Consider the following 26710-nt stretch of genomic DNA (forward strand, 5'->3'; position numbering starts at 1 on the left):
AACAGAAAATGGGTCTGTGCAGCAATTTGTGCTTATAGTTCTTATAGTATTTTTTCTGTGTGAGTTTGGTGTGTTCTTCCAAGAACTGACAATAAGTGGATTGAAAACACCTTATCTGAACTCAGACTGACCTGACCTTACTTATGACTTGCGTATTTGTAGTCAACAAACATTGTCATCTCAGTTATTTAAAAAAAAAATGAAATGAGCTTTCTTGCCTGCAACCATTTTTGAGTTGATAATGCACTCAGTAAGGCAGTATTTCTCAACAGCAGTGATGCTATCAAAATTACCCACATGCTTTAATGTGGGTAACTTCACAGTACTCTAATTGAAGAGTAACTAAGTAATAAAGAGTAACTAAGCAAAGTAACTAGTTACTTTCAAAAGTAACTTCATAACAGCTGTGATTCAACCAACAGACAGTTCATGGGTTTTACATTTCAATTTTGTTTGGAATAAACAGAAGTGAGTAGTTAGTATTGACAGCCATCATGCCTGAACAGACAAAGAAAGGAGGTACTGATCTTTTCTTTTTAGAAACTAACAATGGATCAAAAGAAAATCCCAGGAGAAAGACATCATTTTGATAGGTAATCTCAGAGGTGCAGTGCACAACTACGTCTGCAATGAGTGCTTAGCACCAAAGATACTGACAAAATTATGGAAAGGAGCATATGACGCACCACTACTCTAACAACTCAACACACCTCTTGTTGCTAAAGTCCAGTTGAGAGACCAGCTTGGCCTTGCTGGAGCGCAGCTCTGTCAGCTGTTTCTGCAGCCTGTCATTGGTGTCATTCATCAGCCTGTCGTTCTCTCCCTTCTCCTTCTTATACAGAGTGAAGGCATCATTGAGCTGGATACATACACATACAAATGAGAGCTATTAATTTTCATTTTTCCACAGTAATGAGAAGACAAGAATGCAGATATGATGTGTGTGGACAGGTGTTCATCACCTGTTTGAGAGCAGCTTTAGCCTGAGCAGTTTGGGCGGACTCAGCAGAAGCTGTTCTTTGTGGAGTCGAGCGAGTGGCTGGGACAGAGGGCCGAAGCTGAGGAGGCTGGGGGGACGAGTCTGGACCTAGAAGCACACATGAAAACTTTGCCTCATCCTGTATTGACCATTACATTATACTGTTTTATTATTGTCAGAAAAGTTGCTTCATGGCAGTAATTTACACCACTGGCTCGGAGTTCCTAGATCAGGGCTACTCAACTTAAGATGGCTCAGAGGCCACTCAGCAAAATTCAGCTGTGTCCAAGGGCCGCAAGCTAAAAATATCTGTCCTATTTTGGATGTTTAAACAATAATTTTGTCACAAGCTACATGACTAGTCTAAAAATTAATGAAACATAGAGAAAACAGCCACAACTGGTGTGGGCTTGTATATCAGCTATGTAAGGTGAGGCATGCCCACTTCTGGTCAGTAGGTCAAAACAGGTTCATGACATCAGCGCAACAGCCTATGCATTATCTTCCTCTTGTGGTTAGTGATAGAAATGAATTGTCCACAGACTGAAAGTCAATAATTAGATAGAATAATATTTTTGTTATATGACAGTGGTGGGCTGCATGAAAAAATGATATACGGGCCGCATGTGGCCCTTGGGCCGCGAGTTGAGTAGCCCTGTCCTAGATGTCTTGAATGCAAAATTACCACACATGGGCTCAAATAATATGCAAACATGGAAGAATGTGACACAAACTGAAATTCCTTTCAACACCCAAGACAACCAAGACGGAATGAGGAACTTGTACCTAAAAAGTGGGATACTTTTGTTATTTGGATATGGTTTGGATGCATGAACTTTGGCAATGTTAAGAAAACAGTACTCTTCAAAGTATGCTGCAGAAGAGTTCCCACATCAGACCTCAGCACAACAAACCTCCTGTACCACTGACAGATTAACCATGAAAGACAGTACACGGAAAGCAAAAAATGGGAGCTACATGTAAAGGCCGGATTATGGTTCTGCGGACAGTCGATGCAACGCGCACGCAGTTGCCACGCAGGGCATGTGTGTCCAACATACCTCTGCGAAACACGCTAAGCAATTCTCGGCCAAAACGCTATGGGGCACGTTTTTTTTTTTTTTTTTGGCAGACCTACATACACCCTGTGATGTATGGTCGCTCCTCTACCTGTTGTGGTGCCGGCAGCGCTATTTTTAAAAGGAGCAGCAGTAGATCCAGATCCAGCATGATCCAAACTTTCCAAATAATTTGAAATTAACTGACGAGTCAAGATGTGATCACAACAGCAGTTCTTTTAATTAAAGCTGCAAGCAGCGTTGGACGGGCCCTCGCACCCATGCCACCTCGTGCCCACTTGTGCCCGGTGGCTGTGGCATTAAGCACACACACACACATACACACACACACACACACACAGTTGTTACTGCTCCTTCCCAATGAGTGTGCATTGGGAGAAGGCTGCAGGCAGCTACTGTGAGTCAGAGGAGTGGAGGAGGGGAGGGAGAACAGTGCAGTGCAGAGAGTAGAGCAGAGGAAAAAAAAAAACAGAGTCCACACCTGTTAAACAGGTCTTCACCGCGGCCACAACCTTTTTCGAATCCACAGCAAGACCTCCTATTTTTGTAGGAGAATTCGTGCTCTTTCCATCTGCATAGGTTTGGAAGCTGTCAGACGTTTACTTTGGACTGCTGGGGCCTAATTAGTGTCCATTGTCAGGCAAGTGGCTGTTTATTCACAGCAGGCACACCAGGGTCAATGGGAAAAAGTGGAGGCGTTGGTTGTGGACACTCTGACTTTGAGGGCTTCTGAAATCCAAACGGTTCGAAATTATACTTAACCTTGAAGAACTTTTGTTAAGCACTGTTTACTCTGTCATGTATTAAATTTTCAAGCCGATAAAAGTAACGCCCTGGGAGTTTATAGATTTCATGTAAAGCGCAAATTTGGGTGAAAATGTGACTTTCAATTGCAAATTGCGGACTTCCTGTTGGTTTTAAGTGGGGGGCACGAGCACGAAAAATGTCGGGCTTGATGAGATCTACGTTTCAGCGCTGGTTTGGTCTTTCTATGACATTCCCTGTTAAGCACTGTTTACTCTGTCATGTATTAAATTTTCAAGCCGATAAAAGTAATGCCCTGGGAGTTTATAGATTTCATGTAAAGCGCAAATTTGGGCGAAAATGTGACTTTCAATTGCAAATTGCGGACTTCCTGTTGGTTTTAGGTGGGGGGCACGAGCATGAAAAATGTCGGGCTTGATGAGATCTACGTTTCGGCGCTGGTTTGGTCTTTCTATGACATTCCTGTGGGCCGCAGCAGCTGCCTTTACGTCCCTAGGTGGTGTTACCGAGCCCATTTTTGCACGGGGGGGTTCCAATTTGTGATTTTATCGAATTTTTCGCCAGACCTGGTGTGCATGCCAAATTTGGTGAGTTTTTGAGCATGTTTAGGGGGTCCAATTAAGCGTCAAAGAGACGTAATAATAAGGGAGAAGGAGAAGAAACCTTACAGATACAATAGGGCTTTGCACTAGGACAGTGCTCGGGCCCTAAAAATGATGCTGCCGGCATAACAACGTTGAGAATTACGTGGGGTCCGCGTAGTTACAATTTTTCGGAGGTGCGCGGCAAGGCTCTGCGGCGGTCGCACAACCCCCACAAGCTTCGTACAACCCCCATACGCTCCACTTACGCAGAAGCATAATTCAGCCTTAAGACACATGTTGAAAGCAAAAGCAAACTTTAGTTCTGTTCAATGTCACTTCAAAATAAAGGGATAAAAGAGAAAGTGTCTGTCATTGTATTTAGTTTACAGAAATATCAAAAGTAGTCATGGTGGATGTGGATATTTTGTATAGACAATTTTTTCATTAAATTTACAGAAAACATGTTATATCATGACATATATCGCCATCAAGATACTACACTTTCTACATCATGACAGAATATTGTGTATATTGCACAGCTGTACAATGTGTGGTGGCCAAAGGCAAAGCCCCTAGCAAACACTGAACAAACATCTGATGATAAGCTGACAAGCCCAGAATGTAAGGAACTAATCCTCGAACATCAAATAACATGTTACTTTATAAATGCAGGTTACTTTATATACGTGCATGTGTTTGTGTGTCTGTGTGTGTGTCTGTGTGATGAATATACATACTATTTTTCCATCTATTTTGGTAAAATGCTGCCACACTGATGACGTCTTTGACATGGTAGAGGACTAACTGTTCATTTAACGTTCTTAATTAAACAAATATTCGGAAAACCAGGCCTACATAAGGGCCTACCTATCTGTCTCCGCCAGTGGGTTGGGCTAATCCAATTGTGAGAACAAGGGGGGTGTTTTGAAGACAGACTGTTACCTGTGAAACAGTGTGTTCTGAAAACATCCCCATTAGCACTTGGTGCTTTATTCCTGATAAAATTAACACGGCAAATAATCGACCAATCAGATTTTGGTCGACCAAGAACATATCGACCAATAAATCGACAAATCGACTAATAGACTACAGCCCTAGTGCAAACACACAACTTTCGCGCTCAACTAATCACACATACCCACCAACCACCTAAAATGCTTTAGTGTTCTTCATCTACTTGAGAATCTTATATTCCTGTGAAAAATGATCTCTGCATCTTCCTCAGCAGTTTTCACACAATTCTCAACATCATCTACTGGTATTCAGAAACTCTGTACTGTTTTTGATTACACATCTCAACAGCTCTTCAAGTATGTCCTTTGTTTTTCATTGATGTAAGTTATTACACACCTGATGCACCAAAAAGGTCAAAATTGTAGAACATCTATAATAAAAAACCAAGCAACCAGCAAAAACAAGCAAAAACCCAAAGGCACACTGACGCTAACAGTTTTAATTGTCGATTCTGATGAAGGATTCTTCAGTGTTGTAACATTAGCTGTTAGATCTGCAACTACTGAATGTGCTTTAAAACAGTTTTGTCTATGTGAATCTTGCAAAACATGTGCATGCTGCATGTTTTTGTTTTTTGTTTTTTTTTTTTACCTTGAGGTGGCAAACTGTAGCCACTCTGAGACAGCAGTATCCGGTACATGTCTCTCTGTCTGGCGTTAGAGTCAGCCAGTTGTTTCTGTTGGTTTCTCTGCTCTTTCAGCTGCTCCACTTCCTTCTGCAGCTGATCATTGCTTGTCTCCAGCTCTGATACACTGGAAAGAACCAAACAGAGAACTGGTGGTTAAAACTCCACCGCTTCTCAGTACTCTACTCCATCAGTCAAACACACACACACACACACACACACACACACACACACACACACACACACACACACACACACACACACACACACACACACACACACACACACAGTGGTGGAAAAAAGTTTTCAGACACCCTTAAAATTTTTACATCATGAAATATTTGTGGAAAAATCTTTTTGTGTCTCAAAAGGTGTGGCTGCATTAGACAGATACAAACAAATACAAATGATACTTTTTGTTTATTGTTTACAAGAAAAACTAACAAAACTAAATTCTTGACAAATTCCTCTGACCACAGAATCTTCTTCCAGTTCCTGGCTGTCCAGTTCTTGTGTGCCTGGGCCGACGACACCAGGCTAACCTCTGTCTCTCATTGATCAGGGGCTTCTTGATAGCCTTGTAGGACCTTAAGCCATGATCTAAAAGTCGGCCACGTACAGTGCAGGTGGAACACTGGACACCAGTTTGGTTTGACCACTGCTGCTGAAGCTCCTGTGATGTCATTCGGTGGTTTTGCCTGCACATGCGGATCAGGATGCGGTCATTTCTTGCTGAAGAAACCCTTGGACGCCCAGATCTTGGTTTGTCTTCCAAGCTGTTGGTTCGCCTGTATTTCTGCAGAGTGGATCCAACTGCTGAAGGACTGCATCTCCACTTCCTGGCTATCTGGCGGCAGCTGTACCCTTCCTGGGTGAGAATCTTTATCTTCAGGCGTGTTTCCTGCATTAGGTTCCTTGTTTTAGCCATTTTTGTGTCTGAAGAACTTTCAGATGTGCTGGCTTTATATAGACACCAAGCTTGGAAACAAAAATTGTGTCTTTTAATAAAAAGAACAACCTTCATCACTGGTACCAAAATGGCCCAATACTCAAAATTTGGTTCCATGCATTTTAATGGAACCAATCAATTTTAAGTTTTTTAATGGCTTTTTTAGGATTTTTTTTTAGTATTTTGGCTGTGACTGTACTAAAAGAAATTGCACTTAAAGACCTAAGAGTGATTCTTAATGCAATATTTCACAATGAATGGGGTGTCCGAAAACTTTTTTCCACCACTGTATTTTTGTTTCCTCAGCAAATTAGATTTTTTTTTAAAGCTCAGTTAAAAAATTGTATACTCTTCTACTTTTGTACATATTGAAGCAAAGTAAAAACGGTTCAAAACAGAATGCTACAAAGTCTTATGGTCTTGTGTCAGACAAGGTGATCATCTTTTGGACTTGTATTGATCTATTCATTGTAAAACGTTTAGCCCCACCTGTCTCAGGACAGCCCTGTTCATGGTACTATTAGAACTAGCTCCCATTACCGTGTTGATGTAAACTGGCTCTGTTGTCTCTCTCTCTCCTCCTCCAGCTCCCTCAGCCTTCCCAGCAGGCTTTGGTTCTGTCTCTGAAGTTCCTCCACACTACGGAAGGCCAGCTGGCGGGGGCTGATGACCTCAGAGGAGCTGCTGATGTCAGCAGAGCTGCCATCATCCTTGGTCACATGACTTCCCCTGGCTTCCCCTAGTTCCACCAGAAGAGCACAAACCTAGACAAGCAAAAGATGAATGAATGAACACTAATCCATGGTTTATAATTACCTACTTGTATGCACATGCAGACTATTTTATTCATAATGAACTCCAATATTCCTTTAAAATACATGGCTTACAAGATAAATAGATAATCAGATAAATAGATAGATAAAAATAAATAAAGTTTCTAGTTAAAAAGAAATTTCTTCCTTGACCAAACAGGCATAGAAAGAGCATGATATATTCCAACTGATAAGTAGGGCTGCAACGGATCAAAAAACTCACGGATCGGATCACATCATGGTTTTGAGTCATGGATCGGATCATTTTTCAGATCAGCAAAAAAAAAAAAAGAAAAAAAAATACAAGACAAGACAAATATAACTTTGTCCTCCATTTATTTTGTAAAACACTTTTGCCCATTAAATAAAAACATTCAACTAAAAATGTCGATCCAATGTTTAATTAAAATTTTAAATTATATAAAAACAACTGTGCAAAGTACAATTTCAGGCATGATACCTTCTAATTTCGCATGCCACAGTGCCTACACAGGGCAATGTGGGCAACCGCCCAGGGCGCAATACACTCGGTCGCGGCACCGGCTGTTACCGCGCCCACCCGGTCAGGTCTGCTGGATTTGACAGGTGAGCGGCCGGTGCCGGTGCCGGCCTGCCTGGTGCCGCGGCCAACTGGCGCTATGGTAGGAGTAGTAACGTGGAAGGGCGCAAGCCAGTAATTTCACCTAGGGCGGCAACATAGGCAGAACCGGCACTGTTGTCCACCATCATTGTATGTTACAGGGAAGCCAAAATGCTCCCATACATGAGACTTAAATGATGCAGGAGGTTTTTCAAATTCCTCTGCTCCTCCGCTAGCCATGATTATTGCAGCGCTTGTGTGCATTGCACATGCACCCTTCACGTGAACGCACACAACTTTTTTTTTTTCATCAACCAATCTGCGGACCACGCTCGTGCCGAACCGTGGAGAGGGATCCGTACGGATCACGGATCAACGATGATCCGTTGCACCACTACTGATAAGAGAAGTTGGTTTTTTTTACACCACCTCACCCACATCCAATAAAATCTCCCTGGGAATCAGCTGGTCTATTTCATTCCAGATGACTGTGAGACACTGCTATCTTGACTATAAATGTGTGTGTGTGTGTGTGTGTGTGTGAGAGAGAGAGAGACAGTCAGTATACCATGGTGGTTGTGTGTTTCCATACCCATGAATTACACTTTGCTTAAAAAAAAAAAAAAAATTGAAATATTGTGATTCATATGCAATTTCTCTGTTGAGAAAGTAACTGACCCAATCAGCACCTTTGTAAAGTGGAATAAAACTGTGTCAAAGCCATAAAGATCGTAGCATATTAGCTAACACTGGACACATTAAAATGGATGATAAAGTTATAGATGTTGCTGCCAACGTGATTCATTCTGCCAACGTGATTTAGCAAAAGTTTATTTTCATTTAGCAACTAGCCCCACTGGTCGGTTTGTTAAAATTAGCCTAGCTCTGTCAGTTACTGAGATGTTGATCCTGTTGACCTAGTTACACTAACAACTGGCTAGTGACGCTCCGTGGAACAGAGCTAGAATTTGCCCAACATCAGTGAATCTTTTGTCCAGATGTTTTTCACCAGCTTTTTGGCAATTTAGAACTCTTGCATTTCATATGTGGCTGAAGTTGCCAAGTTGTAAACATTTGCAATAGACCTTGTTAACTGGCTACCGTGTCAACTAAAAACTAGGTCACAGAGTGTGGAAGCGTCGGTTAGAAATGGGCAGTTTTGTGCAAGTTACTGAAAATTAGTAACAGTAACAAGTTATTTCTCTAAAAGTAACAGCATTACTTATAATACTTATAAAAGTCATTTCGTACTAGGGAAAGTAAGTTTTGTGTCAATTTTAAACATCTGCCTCAATTCTCATTAATGCACACATAGCTGTATTATTTTAATGTTGCTGTGACATATGGCCCTTTTCCATTAGTATCTACTTGGCTCGACTCGGCTCGACTCTACTCGCCTCGACACGGTTTAGGTGGTTTTCCATTACAATTGAGTAGCACCTCGCCGTGGGTGGAGTCGTCACAGCAAGGCGGCGCACCGTCCAGCTCCCTCTGGATTCTTTGGGCTGCCACCAAGCTCAGAAAAGTCTCCACGTCTTTATTTGACCGCGGTAGCGGTTTGCTTGCCATTTTCCGACTTTGACAACTTCGCTGACAATCAATGCGCACGGCCGCTGTTGCCGTTTTTTTTTGTTTTTTTTTTTAAATGTCGGGTTTTGTTTTCGTGCGGGAGTCGCTCTCGTCACTCCCTGTCCAATCAGTTGCCTGCACGGCGTTAACGTCACATTTTCAGCTCGACTCAGCTCGCTTGGAACCCCGGCTGAATAGGTGCTAAAATGGGACCTGCTAGCAGGTACTACCACCTAATGGAAAAGCTCTTAAACCGAGTAGAGTTGAGCCGAGTCGAGCTGAGTAGGTATTAGTGGAAAAGGGGCAATAGTGACCTAAGACACTGTCAACTTTTATCTTGCTTGTCTGAGGACACTGGACTCAACTGTTGACATAGGTTGTATGACTTTAAACAACATACCCTCAAACACTCGGTATTTAGTGTTAGTGTATGTTTATGTTAACAATATGTTAAATTATTATTATTTTAAAAATGTAAATTACTTATCAAACAGACCTAACAATTCAGCTGCCAATGAATGAGCAGTAATATCCATGTGATAACATAGATTGAAAAATAAGCCGAAGTGATACCTCTTCTCTGAATAGACAAGCTAGGCCAGTGTTGCTGTTAGCCAGTGAAAATACAGCGGAGTGGCCACTCTTCATATTGTTACACAATCTATATCAGTGCGCTGCTGTAGCCTGGAAATCCCGGCAAAATAAGACAGTCGCCTAAAAAGTAACTTGTTTTTAGACCACTTTCACTTGTTTCAGGATCGTTTTCCTTGTTCCACTGGTAGTTTTTTTTTTAACTTACTGAACTTAGTGAACTGTGTTTTAAAAACGAACAGCTAGCTAAGAGGATGGCTGGGAAAGTGGAAATTCGAGAGAGGTCGGTTGGTTTGACAAGATCCTTTAATTCACATGAGCCGGCATATACTCCCCGCAAACACATGTCGCACAGATCGGCAGCGTGTGTGAGCTCGTCGTATATCATCATATAGCAGTCAAACTAAGCTGCATTTTCACTTCCACTACCAGGATGCCGATTAACACACACACTAGCGAAGAAACCGCAACACAAAACAAAATCCTCCAGGAAGGGAATTTCGCAGCTCTGTTCTTCCTCTTTGGCAGTTTTGGCAGCGACTTCCAGTGCACTCTTGTTGATACAGTGCCACCACATCGGCGCAATGCTGCAACTGCAGTTAAAATGACATCCATCTACCACAACGCTTGTCAGAAAATAACAGTTTTCCCGACGTCAGAGTTTTGAGAGCCGGGGGCGGCACGAAATTAGGCTGAGGCGGCCACCTCGTAATTTTATATGCAGGAAAAACCCTGATACCTTGTAATCCGTCCATTTAGTTCTGCCTGGTTTACAGACTGTGCACAAAGTCTTGGATTTATAATCAAGCCTTGGCTGTTTGGGTGAAGTGGTTCCTTGCTGGTCAGTGGAGCCAGCACTGGGATCTTTTACAATTAGCTTTGTAAAAGCATGTTGTTTTACAATGTGCTTCGAAAGTTTAGAATTACTATTCTGAACCATGAAATATGGGGAGCAGGCTGCATTTGTCTACTATCAAGAGTAACGAGCCCACTTTAATTTCAGTGATTGTAATTGCTTTATATAATTTGAAAAGCAATTAGTTACATTTATAGGTACTGCTATAAGTAGTAGAATTACTGGAACGCATTACTTCCAACACTGGTGATTGGTTAGTGGGATTCAAATCCCTCCACCTAAAGAAATCAGCTAAAACGGGCAAATTCAGACTGACTAATGGAGTGGAAATAGAATGGTCATTCAGTGTGAATATGAGGCTACCTGGGTGGATGTGTCCTCCAGCTGTCTCTCTATCCTAAGTTTGTCTCTCTCCATGGCAGAGCACCGCTGCTTAGCCTCCTCTTTCTCTTTCTGCAGACTGTGGATCTCCTGATGACAAAGTACTGATCAACATGCAGTTTTCACATAAACACACTGTACTACCACCTAAAAAGAATTAAATTGTGAAAACTTTAAAATTCAACAAACACTTTGATAAACAGATACAAAAATAATGGAACCAGTATAAGAAGAAGTGGCACACCATTCGAGCCTGCTCCAGTTTGTTGCATAGGGAGGTCATGGACCTCTGCATGCTCTCATACTCCTCTCTCTGGCGTTTGAGGATCGGAGCTTTGGACTCCACCTCCTGGACGATGTCATCCAACACCTTGCTCACTCTCTTGGTTTCCTGCTTCTCCAGCTGCAACTTAGTCTGACACTCCGTGTAGGCATTGTACAGCTGGACACACACACAAAGAGAATAGCTGTTATAGTTACACTGCCACAGGTGTGTAGTTATAAGATGAAACTGATCTCTGATTTAACCCAGACAATTAAATTTTTAAATGGTTTTATCTCTCTCTCTCTCTCTCTCTCTCTCTCTCTCTCTCTCACACTCACTCACTCACATGTATATATATATGTACATATGTACATATATATATATATATATATATATATACAAAGTCTCTTTACAATTAAAAAAAAACTATTACAATGCCAAATAACAAAACAGCAGGTCTCGATGGCTTCCCTGCTGAGTTCTATAAACACTTCTGGTCCATATTAACCCCACTCTTCATGAAAGCAATAACAGAGATAAAACAAAAATCAAGATTTCCTATATGAACACTGCCATAATCTCATTGCTCCCCAAACCTAACAAAGCTCTAACCCTACCATCAACTTACCGTCCCATTTCCTTAATCAATGTTGACATAAAAATAATCAGTAAAGCCCTCGCCCAATGGTTAGAAAGTCATCCCTCATAAAACTAGGCAAAAAAAAGCTCTGCACCGCTTTTTCAGTCTGTAATTTCTCCCCTTTATTTATACCCAATAGTGTTGTATCTTATACCGTTGTAAAGCCTGATTCGTCCTCTTTCCAATAACTTGTAAGCATCCTGCATTTCTGGAATGAGTGACACCGGTAATTGTGTGGGAAGTGACCAATTTTTTTTGACAAAATCCCCTGCAATATTTTTTCAGTTGATCATTTCTCCCTTTTAACAATACTGTTTGGTGTTGTCTTTTATACTGTTAGAAAGCCTGATTAGTCCCCTTTTCAATGAGAAATAATTGTAAGGATTGTCAATCGATTGGTATGACCAACATGGCAACATGGCTTTTCCAGCTCTGGTTTGACCACATCACAAAATGTCAAGAACCTTTTGACACAGCTGACTAACAGTATTGCTGCATTAAAATGAAACTCATTTGAAAATAAACCTTCAAGACACTGAAAAATAAGACCTAAAAATTCTATGAGAAACTAAAGGTACAGCATGTCAAACAAACTCACCTCAAAGAATTTCATTCCAGGCTTCACAATCTGAGCTATAGCAGCTGCTGAGGGACACATGGAGTCCAACTGCTCCTCAGTCAAAGAAGGTACACCTACATGACAACAAATACATTCAGATAGAAGCTAGGATGTAGGCTACACATACATGCATACCATAGAAACTGAATTGGGTAGAATCAGCATTGTATTAGAAATCCTACTGTTGCCAATGAATGTACTAGCAGCTATCTTAGAGGAGGTGATTGAATAATTTAATTGACACTTCCTTGGTGACAAAAGAAGCACCTGGCCAGCTGTTCAAACTCTGTCATGGTGTGCATAGCTCACAGCGACAACAAATTTAAGTTGAAATTTATGCATGAAATTAATTATTAAAAGTGACTGGAAGCTAATTCATAGTCTATCTCTGGCTAACCTTAGTATCCGTTAAGCAGATGTTGTCAGCCACTCCTAATTAGCTGCGGTGTTAATAAAATTATTGAATCATGTTCTGGCAAAGCCACCAACAGCCCATCAAGAAAGGCTCAACTCCCCCCAAAACCAACATTGGTTTTTTATATGAATCAAAATCATGAGCCACAAGGTTATTTTAATAATTGCTCATTCTATTTGTCTTCTTGAGAAAACAGAGCTGTTAGCTCAGCCAACATAACCAAACTCTTTTGCCTAGATTTGCCATGAACAAAAAGGACCATGTCAGTTCCACCTGATTCAGTTTCTATGGTATATACGTACTCTCTCACAATGTGTGTGTGTGTGTGTGTGTGTGTGTGTGTGTGTGTGTGTGTGTGTGTGTGTGTGTGTTTCCTCACAGCAGTGCTTGTCAGCAGCCTTCATTGAGGCATTCTCCAGCTCCTTCTCCATCTTCTTGATCTTCTCCCTAAGCTCTGCCTCCAGTTTGGTCTTCAGCGCTTCCCCTTCAGACACCTTACTCTCTAGCACCTTATTAGCTACAAGGATAGTGGAGGGCATTAATCACATCCATCATATCATCTGGGCTCAGTGTAAGATATATCTGCCAACCCCAAAAAGATTTTGTCTGAATTTAGACTCCATCTATCTAATTGTGGTGGAAAACACTGTGCAGGAGCAGCGATTCTGTTAGTTACTGAACTAGAGAAGCTTTGTTCTCTGTCTTAAAAAGCTCCAGACAGATATGGAGGTACAATGACTATTAACACTGTGCTAGCTTGTGCTAGAAATCAAGCACGCTTACTTGAGCAAATTCACTTGATTTCTTTCAAAAACATGGGGGAAAAGGTGATGACAAAATTCACATGAAATGAGATGAAAATTTTAAGGAATTAGTAAATGAGTTACACAAAAATGGCCATGAAATGACCAACAACCAATGACCAACAAATTAGGCCCAAGTGTTTGTGAGGACATATATTTGCAACAAATGTACTGGTGCATACAGTTCATGTGTGCGACGTGTTTCTGGATGTAAAGAAAACAATGGTTGCCTTTGAGGTGCAAGACAATCTTGTAAATGACAAATAGTAAAAATATTAAAATGTAAATACATCAGACCCTGAACCATTTACACAAATATTTGTAATGGAAAAAATGACTTCTGCTCTAAGAGTGAAAGATGATGAGCTTCCAGAAAATGGGAAAATAAAGCCACTCACAACAGTATCATTTTACTGACAATAATGTAAATTATTGTATATAAAGTGTTAATAAGTAAACAGTAATGTAAAGTGCTTTGTAAATGTTTCAAAGCAATACAGACTAACGTGATGAAAACGTAAAGGCACTGGTAAATGGAAGTGTGAGTCTTACCCTCTGTAGTGTCTTTGACCACCCTGCTGAGCTCCTCCACAGCTCTGCTCAACTCTTGGTTCTTCGACTCAGACTCAGATGCTGCCCCCTGCAGGCAGAACAGATAACTGAGTCTCTCTGTTGCCATGCCTAAACCAGTTAACACAATATTTTTCGACACTAACTGAGCTGGAGCACTTTGCTTAAAACACAGTGAAAGAAAATGATCCCAACAGTAATCAATCAGTGCCATTTTCCTGATGCTCCTAAAGTCAGACAACATTTAATGAAATTTCTTGAGCTCAATATATATTTACATACTGCCACTCAGGGGCACCGGGGCACTCCACTGTAGATCACAGATCTTCCATTTCTTATAAATGAGATTTAGAGTGTCACATAAGTCAGCAGCCTCTCTCTCTCTTAACACTTACAGCTGAATTTTCATAATATAATCATTTGAATGAGAGAGTAAATCTAGTGATCCAAAAGACGTGGGATATAAATCCAGCAGTTTACCCTATCATTCTATTAGCGGGGCACAGCGCCTTGCCAACGGAGCCTCCCGCCTTGCCTGAAAGTCACACTAAACTAATTTAATTTAATTAATTTTCAAGTTAAAAAATAAATGAAATCACAACAGAAATGATTTAACGTCACGCTTCTATAGAATATGTCTAGACCGCGTTTTTATCAAATAAACTAAATACGTTCAGGTTGGTTATTAACCTAATGTATATACTGTAATTTCAGCATAGGGTCTATCTGGTCGGAATGCGCTCTGCTGTCTTGTTAGAAGACAGAGAGAGGAGGAGAACAGAGGAGAATCAATTATTCATGTCACGTCTGAAAAACAGGCGGAAATATCGGCGTTTTTTTAAATGCACGGTACAACAGCCTGAGTCGACCACCAGTGGCAAGGATGAGTGTGTTTGTACTCGTCCGGTCCTTGGTCCAAGTCAAATGGACACCCACAAGGGCATTCTAAGCACTATAGCCGCGGGTTGACTCCTTAGTTTGTTAAATTTTCTATTAATATAGATGAGTCAATGAGTACAAATCTGAAGAATATTGAGCAACTTATTAATACTGTCCCAACCCTCCAAAATGTTTGTGTACCCCCAAAAATATTCATGCATGAAGCACGCATCCCCCCTCCTCAAAGCCAGAATCCTAGGGGAAACACTGTCCAGTGAATCTGGACTTACCTTCTCATTAAGTTAGATTTTGAAAATTCAACAGACAGCATAAAAAAAAGGAGGTTGTTCCTATATTGTTCAGTTAGAAGTGTTTTAGGCCATATGGGTATAGAAGGTTGTCCTCATGCTGCTAAAATGTGATCAGTCTTGCAGATACAGAGGTTGGTGTGTTTTATTAGCTTAGTTTCTCTCTAATCTGTTTAAATGTAAAGTAACTGCACTTGGGAATTACACAAAGTGTTATCAGAGACAGCAGAATGTCACAGCAAACAGCCATTGACACAACACTTACTTCAGTGTGTCATTTGGTCACTCAATAAGTTGGTTGTGTTGTTGTGTGGTACAGACACAGCACAATACTTTGTTCAACATCACTGGCTCCAAATCCAAAGTACTTCCAAACTACAGATCACCACCCATGTTCTGCTCCTGACATTTTTTCATCTTCTTCTTACATTACAGGGTTCAACGTTAAGGTTTTTTTTTTCATTTGCCCGGTCGGGCAAGTTGGTCAGACATCTACCTGCCCTAAGTCAGTTTTTACTTGCCCTATAGTAATGGTTTCATTTCAGCTGCTATCAAATAAAAACAGACTACAGTTAATTTACAGCAGCACACTGGCTTAGCTTGTCTATTCAGAGAAGAGGTATCACTTCGGCTTATTTTTCAATCTATGTTATCACATGCATACTACTGCTCATTCATTGGTAGCTGAATTGTTAGGTCTGTTTGATAAGTAATTTACATTTTTAAAACAAATAATAATTTAACATATTGTTGCTGAAGCCCTCCCCCACAGTTTCAAAAAATCCAGGAGGAAACCCTGAAAATGCTAAACTTTAAATGAATGTTAAAATTATAGTCTACTTTTTTTTGAAGTGGGGTTGTATCTGCCAGAGCTCTCTTCTCTCCTCCAGTTTGCAGCACCAGTGCTGAGAACAGTCCAACTCCACTTCAAAAAAGTAAATTACGTTATGCCTTTAAAAAGAGCCAAGTGTACAAGGTTAAAAAAATGCGCCCGTTTTGTTGGCCTTAAGCGGATTTCACATAGCGCATGCACAGCGCAGTCATTCATTGTGTATGTGATCGCGCACCAGTCTGCGCCGAGCTAAGCGCAGCACAAGGCTGGCGCTGGCGCATCTGCCCGCTGCAAGTTGAATTTTTTTTAACTTGGCGCGTCCAATAGGAGAGAATAGTGGAATCTGAAAAAAATCTGGTGGATTTTGGCAGAACAGCAAAACAACAATGGAGGAAAGCCTCACTGTGGCTGTCTCTCTGCGTGCAGAGCTGTGGTACACCAGACTACAGTCCTACCGGGATCTCATCAAAAGCCCAATCATGGAGAGAGATATCCAACAATTTGGGAATACCAGGTGTGTTTAAAAACTGGCAGAGATACTGTATGTTTTTGCTTTCCACAATAGGCAAGATTTTTTTCCCTTTTTTTCTGCAATCAAAGACCAATACTGTTGTAAACTGAAGTAAATGATTTACTACACGGACAGGAGGTGTATGTATTCAGAAATCTAGATGATTGACATCATGAGATATGCACTACTCTTGCAAACAATGCAGTATAACCATACATTTATTATTCTGCACGCGCGTGCGCGCAGCTCTGCACCCAAACCGCGTGCTATGTGAAAGCCACTTTACTTTCAAATCTGCAGCAAACTGCAGAGAACATACAGGGTGACCCAAAAAAACGGGAATTTTTGAAGTGCGTATTGGCAGACATGAGCAAGTGGCAGCACTGCGAGACAGTGACCTTGAGCAAGTAAACACTCCGCCATTTTAGTAACCATGGATCGGTGGAACGGGCAACAGCGTGCGTTAGCGAGAATTGTTTGGTAACCGTGTGATCTCAAGATTCGGTAACGCTCCCTGGCCCCCTAGATCGCCAGATTTGTCAGTTTGTGATTTTTTCTTGTGGGGCTATCTCAAGAGTAAAGTGTACACGACTCGACCAAGAACTCTGGATGAGTTAAAACGGAGAATTCAGGATGAAATTCACAGTATCCCAGCTGAGATGTTGCAGCGGTCAGTGAGGAATCTCAACAGCAGATTTCAAGAATGCATTCGTACAGGAGGACGCCATCTACAGGACGTAATTTAAAAAAAATGAAAATTCCATCATTGTTTCTTAAATGGCATGTTTTAAGGTTTCAATAACTATGAATAAAATATTTTTCTTCCATTACCCTTGGTTTTATTGGATTGTTAAAAAGTTCCTGTTTTTTTGGGTCACCCTGTAGTTGGAGTTTAACCCACCTCTAATGCCACTCAGCTAAATTCTTTTTTTCACGACTCCTGAAACACTCGCTTACGCTTTTGTTCATACTTCAGCTTATCTGAGACTTCTTCTTCATTGGTTTCAGCAGGTAGACGCTTCCGCGGGGTTTTGCTGCCTTCTATTTTTTTTTTTTTTTTTTTTTTTTGAGAAAGACTGTCATGTCACACACAATATGCTGCTGGCGGTGAATGACATGGAAATCAGGAGGGAGTGGGGATGAATAGCTTCATGATACGTGATTTAACTATTTAACTTTTTCTATTTTTGTCAAAAGAAGAGATGCCAATCATCCTAACCTGACTACCTAGTGAGTAAAACTACTCAAAATGTCAATGTGTCATGTGAGCCTCAGAGATTTCATGTAAAGCAGGATGCTGCCTGCTGTCTTTCTTACCTTGTAGAGTGAAGACAACTTGATGTGAGCGTTGAGTTCATTACGATATTTCTCCTCCATAGCACTCTGCTGATCTTTAGACTGGAGACAGACACAAGCAGCATGTAAACAGAGCATCTCGTAAACACAGCACATACTGTGTGTCTGCATGTATTTAGTGGTTTCAAGGCTCTCAACTTCTCAAGCCGGCAGCCGGTGACTCTAGTCGACTTACCATCACCCAATCAGGATTTTTACCACAGCATCATTTTTAATGACACACCAAAACAAATAAATGATAAAGAATGTAATAAACAGTTCATCAAACAGTAATGATAAAAAAATGTTTCCATTCTTTAAGGTCTATTCACAGAGTCTGCAAATAAATGACTTGAAATGATAAAATATTCAAGTTTTTCTGATCTACAGCCCCTAGCCCCTGCAATGTCCTGCTGCAGCCCCCTACTACCTCACATCAGCAATTTCTAAATATCTAAATATCTTTCTAAAATTCTATATCTAAGATTTAGGACTGCATGGCATGTTGATGTTTTTGGATATTTTGCCAAATGGCTTAACATCAAAAACAAAATGGTGTTAAGCCATCATGATCTGGCTACATGTGGGTAACCTATGAAGAAAATGACTATCTTTAACAATGTGTCAATTTACATATTCTACAATAGTCTGGCTATGAATTTGTTATTCATTGTCACATTTAATGTCACATAAAATCACTATCTAAAATCTTAAAAGGACCACAACAGTAATTTTGCATATTTAGCACAGTATGTACAAAATGTATATACTTCATGATTCTGTTTATCTTTTCCTAAAGCAAGGAGCAAAATTTTAGAACTCAGAGACTTGATAATTTCTTCAAACTAGTATTCCATCATGTCATCCACATTACTTTTCCTAAAAACAGCACTGCTATGTTCTGATGACTTGAAATTGTGTGGAAAATAGTCTCAGGAAACATTTGCTTTACACAGCAAATTAGTTCTGTCGTTTATGAATGGTCGTCATTTTGGTAGCCACAAAAGCAGAGCATTATAAAGTGAGTATTCCAACCAAAAATTCAAATTTGAAAATGGAGAGATTTTGATCACATGTTGTTAAATCTTTAGTACACCCAAATGATTTGCAAAATGGTTTGGTGCAATGTGAAATGGGAGGGATAGTGGTAAATGGGTCAAAAATTCTAAATCACTGGTATGGTCCTTGAAAAATTTGTGGTTGGGACAACAGCATGTTCAGATTACCTGTTTGAGTTTATCGTTGAGGTCTTCTGCTCTTCTGCACTGGCTGTCACTGCACTCCTTCAGAGAAGCTAGCTGGCTCTCTAGTCTGGTCACCTGTTGATTGAAAGTGGTGAGGTAAAAACATCTTCAAACATAGTGCCATACTAATTTTCTAGTAACTTTTAGTCATTCTGATGGGAACCCCCTTGAGGGCCCTCAAGGACCTCTTCTCCACATTTTGCCAAGATTTGGGATTTTAAAGGCAGTGGTCTTAAACTTTTGATCAGCTGATGAACAACCTATTTCAGTTTAATGGTTGTTTGCAATAAATTGCTTACTCAAATTTTTTTTGTCTCACTCCCATTTTTTCTTTTTGCACTTTGAACCTTCTTAAGATTCAACAGTGCAAAATGTAAATTCTTGCAATTTCTCAACTGGTCTTAAGATTTTGATCAGTAGTGTATTACACAACTTCCAATAATGTCACCTGCTCTCTACAGTTGTCCAGACTGCGACGTAGCTCCAATATCTCTTTTCCTTTCTCTCTGTTGGTGTTCAGCAGTTCTTCAGTCTTGGTTTTCAGCTCAGCATTTAACCACTCTGTTTGTTTCTGCAGTAACTCCTTCTCCTGCTCCATACGCTTTTCCCGATGCTACAACACCATCACACACAACAGGAAAAGTACATTTACAAATCTGGAAGACATTCAAAAACCTGGCCCAGAGAGTATCATCACTGTGACCTCTTACAAACACAGATTGAAATGCACTTCCTCCTCTAACATCCAAAATATGAGGGAAACATAACACTAAATTTGCAGAAATATTTCCATATTTTACAATCCTTTCAGAAACACAAAAAATACCAATAATTCCGGGAGAGACTAAGCAGCCACACATTTCTCTATTCTGTTAAGGAGCTGCTGAGATTGCTACTAAAATGAGAACAGCCGGTCCTCCTTAAAGGTAAGTCCACCTTAAGTGAGCCTGGTCAGGTTAAGCTAACCCACTGTAACCAACTCTCACTCTCTGCACTGATCTATCACATAAAGGAGCCTGGCTCCTAGAATAACGCTATAGTAAGTTACTTAAAATTGACTTAATATTGCTGTAAAAAAAAAAAAACAATCATTGTTTATCCCTTCAATCACTGAAAGGATGATCAGCAGTAATCCCCTTGATGAGCTATTTTTTGATTCCAAAAGGTGACAAGTTTGCATGCGTGATTCCTAGCCAACTGACAAAAGCGTGAGTGTGTTGCTGCTGTGTGTTTAGTCTGTACCTGGATAGACATCTCTGATGACTGTATGGAATCCAGCTTTAGCTGCAACTCCACCTTCATTTTGTTGGTCTCTTTCAACCTCTCATTCAGACGCTTCACGTCCTCTGCAGATCCAAACACACATACACAATAACAAGGGAGAACATAAACCAGATAAAACAAGAGTGATTGCCCCTGTACTAACAAAAATCAGAGGGAAAAACACTGAAGCCCTCAGCAGTGCTGTCCCTAGACCAGGCCTATTCAATTGGCGGCCCGCGGGCCACATGCAGCACAGAAGCAATTCCCGAGTGGCCCAGCTTGTGGTTCAGCCAAAAAAGCAGATTATACAACACGTAGATCCGACCGGGCAATCTGATTGGTCAAACAGACGTTTAGAATGTGCTCAAATGAGCATGACAGCACGGCTAGCCGTGCGCAAATGAAAAATATCTCATCACTGAAAATATTACTCCGCCTATATCTTATTGCCCGGGTCTGTGTGGTTTCCATGGCAACACGAAACGTTTCTCAACTTAAGTAAAGAAGAGCTAAACAAGATACTCTGTGAATTTTATGAAGCTTTAATTTCTATAATAGAGAGAATTAAATGCCTCAGCGGATTCAGCATCATGGGCAGTACCTGCTGAGGCGGATTCAGCACCATGGACAGTACCTGTAAGATTTTCCACAGAGATGTGCGGCTATAACTTTGTTCTTGTTATTAATGTGTTAATGTTGTCAGTTATTAATCAGCCTATTAATCTTTATTAATTTATTTATTCTTTATGAGTTGCCTAGGCCATTGATTTATTTAATTAATAATTCATATCTGTGAAAACCTTCGTCTTTATTTCAGAGGTAAATTGATAATAGCCTGAAAAGGTGATCAGCAAAAGCCCCTGAAATATCATACATGAGTCAATATCAATATAGGGTACCATTTGGTGTCCCGAAATCACTCACTTTTCATGAAAAATTTGCAAAATAACAAAACTCTGAGGGTTTATTATAAATGGCCAAACATTTAAACACACATTGGTACAGAGATACATCTTTAAAAGGGTGTTTTTCATATTTTAAAAAAATGTTCTATGATTAGATGCATGTGATTTTGCCATGTCCCAAACTCCTCCCTACTAACTTCACTGAGTGAAATAAGTAGATAAATGATATACAATGTACAAACCTTTTAACTGCTCTTGTTGCTCTCATCAAGTACTTGAATAAAATGAGTCAATTGGATCATTTATGGTCTAATTTCATAATAATAATAAACGTTTTGCATGTGTCCCTGGATTTGCTGTCCACCCCGTCATTAGGTGGTTACTGCCACTATAAGAAACCACCTGCTGTAATCAGTGACATCACTACCACTGCTTTGTCTTTTACAAATGGAGTGAAGAATAGCTCCTGCAGAGAGAGTACATATCAACATTTATATTTTGACATTTTCATCATTTCATGATTGAACTTGAATGTGTTCAATCTTAATGTGTCCACCCTGTCATTGCAAAATATGAATCTATATAAATGCTTTTCAGAAATTCAAAATATGTTTGTTAAAATATACAGTCACCTTCCTAACTGATACATGTTGCTAGCTAATGGCCCAACATGTGCTCATTAAGTGCAAACTTCAGCCAGAAACGTCCTCCCTGTCATTGTCCACCCCGTCATCAAGTCTAGTTTTATAACAGTTTTATAAGTTTTTCAGTGTTCCAGAAGTCAAGTGGAGGACAAAACATATGCAGAGAAAGAAACCATTTGAAAGGATACCTATGTTTATACTTTTTGTGGTAGGCCTACATTTAGGGACCAAGGGTTTTTGTTTTGTTTATATTAATCTTGTTTTTTCGTCTAGTTGAAGGTTTTATTTATTTATTTTTGCTGTTGTTGAGTGTCATTTCCAGATGTAGCCTACCTGTGCACAATTCAAAATACAGCAGGTGAAAAAAGTCATGTTTTGACAAAAAACATTTGTTGACAAAACCATAACCTTTTTTCCTTTAAATATATATGAGGCACTTCACTATTGTCCACCCTGTCATGCCAAGGTCCACCCCGTCATGTCATTGTCCACCCCGTCATGTTCATGCTTTATGTGAATAAATAATTATTTTCACAAGTTATCAAAACCTTGTTTGATTTTGCTCTGAAGAGATTAGGGCCAAACAGTATTATTTCAAAGTTTGACCAGATACCTTTATTTATAGAGTTTATTCAGAAAAGAAAGTACAACTTTCACAGATTTTACATATACAAACATATTTTTCCATAATTTCTGTATTTTTCAGAGATGTTTTCCAGAAACTAAAATATATTCCTGAATGAGGGACCAAATACCTTTCTGAAAATGTACATTTTGTAATCAATATATGATTAGAATATATTTACCCTATTTAGAAATTGTCCCATGACAGGGTGGACACATTTTGCAATTCGCTTGTTCTTTCTATGCTTGCAGTCAATTTATAAAAGGTGCAGGAGCTTGACCAATATGCATTTGTAACAGCTTAAGGTCTACTTTATACAATGGATATGGAGTTCAGTGGAAAATCTCATCTTTTTTGTGTGACATTGGGAAGTCTCAATGGCACTCTATACTGATATTGACTCACATCATCATCAGGTTTAAACCTGAACAAGTTCCACACACTGGAATGTGTTGATTTTTTTGGTATGATCTGGCTAAGTTTCTGACAGTCTCTTTCCAGCTTGTTCTACACATGCCGTGTTACTATATTAACATGGACTAACATCTGCAGCACTGTGAGTGGGGAAGAGAACTGAGAAAACACTGATTGAGTTTTACATTGTGTACGTGTGATTGATACAAAGCAAACAGGTCAATACGTGAATGCAGCGTGATGTGAACGCGTAGGGGAACAGCAGTGAGTGAATAATCATTTAGAAATGATATCGCATAGATACATAAATTAGGATCATGATTTTTTTTTAACAATTAATTGTGCAACCCTACAACAGACCAAGTTTGCCTTGTGATCAAGCAGAGGGCACACTTCACTATCAGCCTTACTTATAGCATCCTCTATTGACTGTGTTACTGTGTGTGTGTGGTGAGTTGAGGATCTCACCTGTAAGATTCTCCACCTCCTGGTTTCTCTTCTCCAGCAGTCTAGCCAGCTCTCTCCTCTCTGCCTCAATCTCATACTTGGCTTTAGTCTGATGGGGGTCCAGTTGCAGGTAAGTCAGTCCAGTGTTATGATGCATGAGTGCAAAACAAGCAGAAAAAAATCATTTCTGATCCCTCCTATTACATCTTCCAAAATCGCCCTTTTAAAAAGGACTTTTTTTCTTGGTCAGTTCCTTCTATAAAGTTATAAAGACTCACTAAAATTGCTGTTAGAAACGAGTTGGAAACGCGGCAAAGCTGCCAGCTGAATTTTCAAAATATTACTGTTTGAATGAGAAAATAGATGGGATGATCCAGAAAATCCAGTAATTACAGGGAACCTGGATCTTGTTCAAAAATAATGAGGAGCTGGTTTTAGCACTAAAACGTTTTGTGAAGCACTCTTATCCCAACAATACAGAAGTCATGAAGTTAGTTGCTCCTATATCAGCAAGTTAGGAACTACTTTTAGCCTTAAGAGATTTTGTGAATATCTGAATAAATGTAATTCATTAAAAATCTAATTTCAAATTTGTGCTAGTCACTGGACAAAGGGTCATGCAGGATTCACAGGGATTGGTTGAATTTGCATGAATTGTTGCATTCACAACATTGCAAAATCCTGGAGGGCCTCTATTACTTTGAATACAATAATACTTTGACAAACTCTTCAATTAATTTCTCAGTGTGCCACAGAAATATTTGTGGCAGCTTTAAGTTCTGTGTTTAGCATTTTATCATTTGCAACACAACATGCTCATGTAAATGTAGATGTTTAGCACCAGGTAGGAGCTAGCTTTGTATCACTTCAAAAGCACTATAGTAATACTATACTATACTATACAGGTTCAACTGTCTCTTTACGATCCCCTCTTCAAACACTGGCTCGCTCTTCAATCATTTCATGTGCCAAAAACATACAAATCATTACCCATCTGTCAAAGTTTGTTTGTATGGGACTGAGCTGAGAATCAGGCTAGGTTTCACTGACAACTGCCTGTTAAAAACTAGTCTAAACATAATATCATAACACTATGTTCTCATAAGGTATGTGTGTGTATGTGTTCACCTGCTGTGGTGTTTTTTCTTCAAACGTCTCTCCCTCAATGCCCTTGAGAGTGCTCAGCTCTTCATCTGCATACACACAAGCAGTGAGACATTTACACAGAGTTGGCACTTAGGCCTAAAAAAAATCTACAACAGTCAGCATTGTGGGAGATTCATCAACAACAGCAAACTGCTTTCTCATTTTCAAGAGATTTTGGTTAGCAAAAAAAGTCCATGTGTGCTATGCTAAAACAATAAAAACCTGATCTGTTGAACAGTACAGTGTGGGTGTTTACTTTCAACATTACAAATTAATAATAAGCCAACGGTAAGTGGAATGGCCCATCTTTCTTGTCTTGGAAATAGTATCTTGTGGAAAATGCCAATAATATCAAGAAAAGCAAAACTTGGGCAGAGGGCAAAGTTCACAGCCTGATTGTTTTTAAAAGACATCAATCCTACAGCAGGGACAGACAGAATGCTTGTTAAGAGAGGCAAGGCAAATCAGGGTCCTTGATATTCATCTGCTTTCTGTTGTAGAAAATTAAGGCCTGATGCAATTTTTTCCTGTACCAGGATGTAATGATGTCACCACAGTTGCAACAGTCTGCCTAAGCTGTAGAAAAGCAACTTTCTGAAATAATAGAGAATTTGTAAAACTTTTACAAGTGACAGAATTTAAAGTTATCTTCAGGTTTCAAAAAGCCAAACCGAAGACATTTCTATCCGAAGACATACCTATCAATATTAGAGCACTATAAAATCCATTTTATTTTTTCCCCAAATTCAGTTTTATTTTTTCCCAAATTCCGTTTTTTTCCGTTTTAATTTTTGGAAATTCCGTTTTTTATGGTCTCTAAAGCCTTCTGAGGAGCTGCTGACTCCAGTATTTGGACTTGAAGAGTGTGTCAGTATGCATGAGGATGTCACTGTGGATGGGCAGATGCCTCAGACAAATGCATTAAGCACAAAAGCAAATGTAAAAACAAAAAACACACAAAAGTGGTAACCGTGGGTCGGTCTAATTCGTCAATGACCAAAAGTAAATAAAATGTACTGTTCACTCACTAAGTCTTTTATTCTCCTCTTTGAGCGTCTGCAGGTCTCTAGTGGTGGACACGATCTGCTCCTGACTCTCTGCCAGTCTCTTCTCAACATCAAAGTACTGTTGCTCTGAGGGGCAGAAAACACACAACAGGAATTCAACATGTCACACAGAGTAAAATCATCACTACATAGCACTGACGTGTACTTTTTACACTCTTGTGTCTGTCATGTCTGCTGACAGACTACAACTTTGAACAGAGGAGGCACTCCTGTAGTGCTGTGCCTTGTCAGATCACAGAGGATCTTTCAAAATATAATTACTTGCACCATCTAAGAATGTAATAAGGACAACAAAAGAAAACAAACATTTGTGTTGTGGTGGACGATACAGCAGGAATCTCCATTCAAACACAAACAAAACCAGTTTTTGAGGCCTTAAAATTAAAGTATTTGCTGTTATGGAGAGTTCAAAGTAAGTGTATTACTACTGTATATAATATAACCTGTTAAGTATGTGCATGTTTTGGGACTGTATTAACCTTTAAGGCCTGAAGTAACCTGTCTATTTTAAATCCACCCAATTTAATGTATGCAGTCATGAAGGGCTTTAGGTAAATTTATGACTGTTACTTAACATATATGTATACACTGATGCTGTATTTGTCCATTGAAGGTTCTGAGGCCTTGATGTCTGTTGTATTAATTATTATGGTGGGTTCAAAGTAAATGTATTATTCATTTTGATTTTATATCCTAAATGTATCGCTAGGCTAATCTACATATGAATGAGAATGTATCTTTTTGAGACTTCATTTAGCCTTTGGGGCCCTTAGTATCTATTTTATAGTATCAGGCAGTCAGGATAGGATGGGGGGAAATTCATGTTACTTAACATTTTTTTTTTTTATAGTTCTGTTTTTTGCTGTAAAATGTGACCTGGCAAATTGATATTTGGTACTTATGCTTTCATAGGTTAAAGTCCAGCTGGTGGTAGGCTTAAGCCACTCCCTATTTACTCCCACTATGTAGGATTTTACATTTTTGCAAAACAGCA

At 39.7% G+C, this 26710-nt stretch overlaps 1 protein-coding gene across 7 annotated transcripts in view; it reads right to left on the reverse strand.

The window, feature by feature from the left end:
• The window catches only part of LOC115374976 (nucleoprotein TPR-like), a 71307-nt gene that overhangs the window by 42005 nt on the left and 2592 nt on the right, over nt 1–26710 (reverse strand). For all 7 annotated transcript variants that reach the window (XM_030074171.1, XM_030074178.1, XM_030074175.1 and 4 more), the window contains exons 2-17: nt 25678–25782; nt 24632–24696; nt 23525–23612; nt 20448–20551; nt 19654–19818; nt 19188–19280; nt 17944–18024; nt 14079–14166; nt 13103–13240; nt 12288–12382; nt 11029–11226; nt 10767–10874; nt 6536–6759; nt 5013–5173; nt 963–1087; nt 711–859 (exon numbers count right to left, since the gene is read on the reverse strand). In XM_030074171.1, coding sequence (XP_029930031.1) covers nt 711–859; nt 963–1087; nt 5013–5173; nt 6536–6759; nt 10767–10874; nt 11029–11226; nt 12288–12382; nt 13103–13240; nt 14079–14166; nt 17944–18024; nt 19188–19280; nt 19654–19818; nt 20448–20551; nt 23525–23612; nt 24632–24696; nt 25678–25782 — 1987 coding nt within the window. The remainder of the gene's footprint in view (nt 1–710; nt 860–962; nt 1088–5012; nt 5174–6535; nt 6760–10766; nt 10875–11028; nt 11227–12287; nt 12383–13102; nt 13241–14078; nt 14167–17943; nt 18025–19187; nt 19281–19653; nt 19819–20447; nt 20552–23524; nt 23613–24631; nt 24697–25677; nt 25783–26710) is intronic.

Source organism: Myripristis murdjan, chromosome 17, assembly GCF_902150065.1.
Source record: "Myripristis murdjan chromosome 17, fMyrMur1.1, whole genome shotgun sequence".
Taxonomy (NCBI): domain Eukaryota; kingdom Metazoa; phylum Chordata; class Actinopteri; order Holocentriformes; family Holocentridae; genus Myripristis; species Myripristis murdjan.